Genomic DNA, 1,696 nt, shown 5'->3' on the forward strand with positions numbered 1-1,696 from the left:
GGGGGGGAGAGGCTGGGAGAGCGGGGGGGGCTCAGCCTGGAGAAGAGGAGGCTCCGGGGAGACCTTGCTGTGGCCTGGCAGCGCTCAAAGGGGCTGGGGAGAGCGGTGGGGACGGGCTCGTTAGCGGGGCCTGCAGCGACGGCTTTAAACTGGGAGTAGGATTTCACTGGACATAAGGAAGAAATTCTTTATGATGAGGGTGGTGAGGCACTGGACCGGGTTGCCCAGGGAAGTTGTGGATGCCCCATCCTTGGAAGTGTTCAGCGTCAGGTTGGACGGGGCTCTGAGCAGCCCGATCGGGTGGGAGACGTCCCTGCCCACGGCAGGGGGGTTGGGCTGGGGAATCTTTAAAAGCTCCCTTCCCACCCAAACCATCCTGTGAGCAGATTCTGTGACTTGCTCAAGGAAGGAGCTCTGCCAGCGTGCTCAGGGCTGGCAAACAGCACCCTGTCCCAGCCTGGGGCCCCTCAAGGCAGCGCCCCACGGCCCCCCCTGCACCTCACCCAGCTTCAGAGCCCCCTTGCCCTTGGGTGGCTGCAGGTGAGCTCTCCTCGCGTGTCTGCGCTCATCCACCCCGATGCCGCAGCCTACCCCACAGCCATTCTCCAGGAGGCACAAGCCCAGGCCAGGCACGGTAGGACCGCTCCCCTGATCCGTCAGGGCGACCCTTGGGATGCTTGCCACGACTCCTCCTCACCTCCCTTTCTGCCTCCTCGTGGTATCTGGCTGTTTCCAGGAGCTCCTGGAGCTGCTTTTGCACGAGGTCTTTGCTGGTGCACGCCCCAAGCGTTGTTCCGATGCATTTATACAGGAAGTTCTGGAAGAGCAAGAGGAACGTTACCACCCCGCGGAGCGAGCCCTCGGAGGCAGGCTGAGCTCGGTCACGCACAGATTGCTCCTCGCAGCACGCTGGAGGCTCGTGCCCTAAAGCAAAGGTGCAGGACAGAGCCCTGCCAGCAGCTCAGCATCAGAAGGCGCCGTTAACCCCGGAAGGGCACCAAGCCAACCGCATTCACCAGAGCCAGGAACAGGTACAAGGAAACCCTTGTTCCTGCCCAGGCTCAGCGGCACTGCGACAGAGGGAGCACAAAGACAGATTTTCCACCAATGCCTCCACAGCCCCTGGTCACCGGCCAAGCCGGGCTCAGCTCCCACAGCTCTGACATCCCTGCAGAAACCACAAGGCCTTCAGCAGGCACCCGCACGTGGGAGACCCCTCCTGACCCACCACGGCGCGACCTCCCGTCCTCTGCCCTCGCCAGCCTGGAGGCTACAACCTCGCAGCCCACCCCTGCGCCAGAGCAGTCGGGAAATGGCTCATTTGGTTCCTTCCCTCCGGAGCAGTCGGAAATGGCTCATTTGGTTCCTTCCCTTCTGCACCAGGGAGCTCTTGCCCTGGCCCAGCTCGCTTCTGGCTCAGCTTCATTACAGACCTGTTCGCAGCAGACGTAACGCAAGCTGCCGAGACCACGAGCTGGGTCTGACCAGCGCAGGCAGAGCCGCGCAGCCCGGCAGGGGCCTCTCGAGCCAGCGATTCGGCTCCGCACTGACCAGTATTTCATAGAATCATAGAATCACTTGGGTTGGAAAAGCCCTTTAAGATCATCGAGTCCAACCTTTAACCTACCCCTGCCATCCCACCACTGAACCCTGTCCCTCAGCACCTCATCTCTCCTTCTTTTAAATCCCTCCAGGG

General features: G+C 61.8%; 1 protein-coding gene across 1 annotated transcript in view; it reads right to left on the bottom strand.

Annotated features, from left to right (window-relative positions):
* Positions 1–1,696, bottom strand: part of MROH1 (maestro heat like repeat family member 1) — a 58,342-nt gene that overhangs the window by 28,330 nt on the left and 28,316 nt on the right. The window contains exon 19 of the mRNA XM_035889841.1: positions 698–817. Coding sequence (XP_035745734.1) covers positions 698–817 — 120 coding nt within the window. The remainder of the gene's footprint in view (positions 1–697; positions 818–1,696) is intronic.

The sequence above is a fragment of the Egretta garzetta genome, unplaced genomic scaffold (genome assembly GCF_000687185.1).
Source record: "Egretta garzetta isolate BGI_Z169 unplaced genomic scaffold, ASM68718v1 scaffold932, whole genome shotgun sequence".
Classification (NCBI taxonomy): domain Eukaryota; kingdom Metazoa; phylum Chordata; class Aves; order Pelecaniformes; family Ardeidae; genus Egretta; species Egretta garzetta.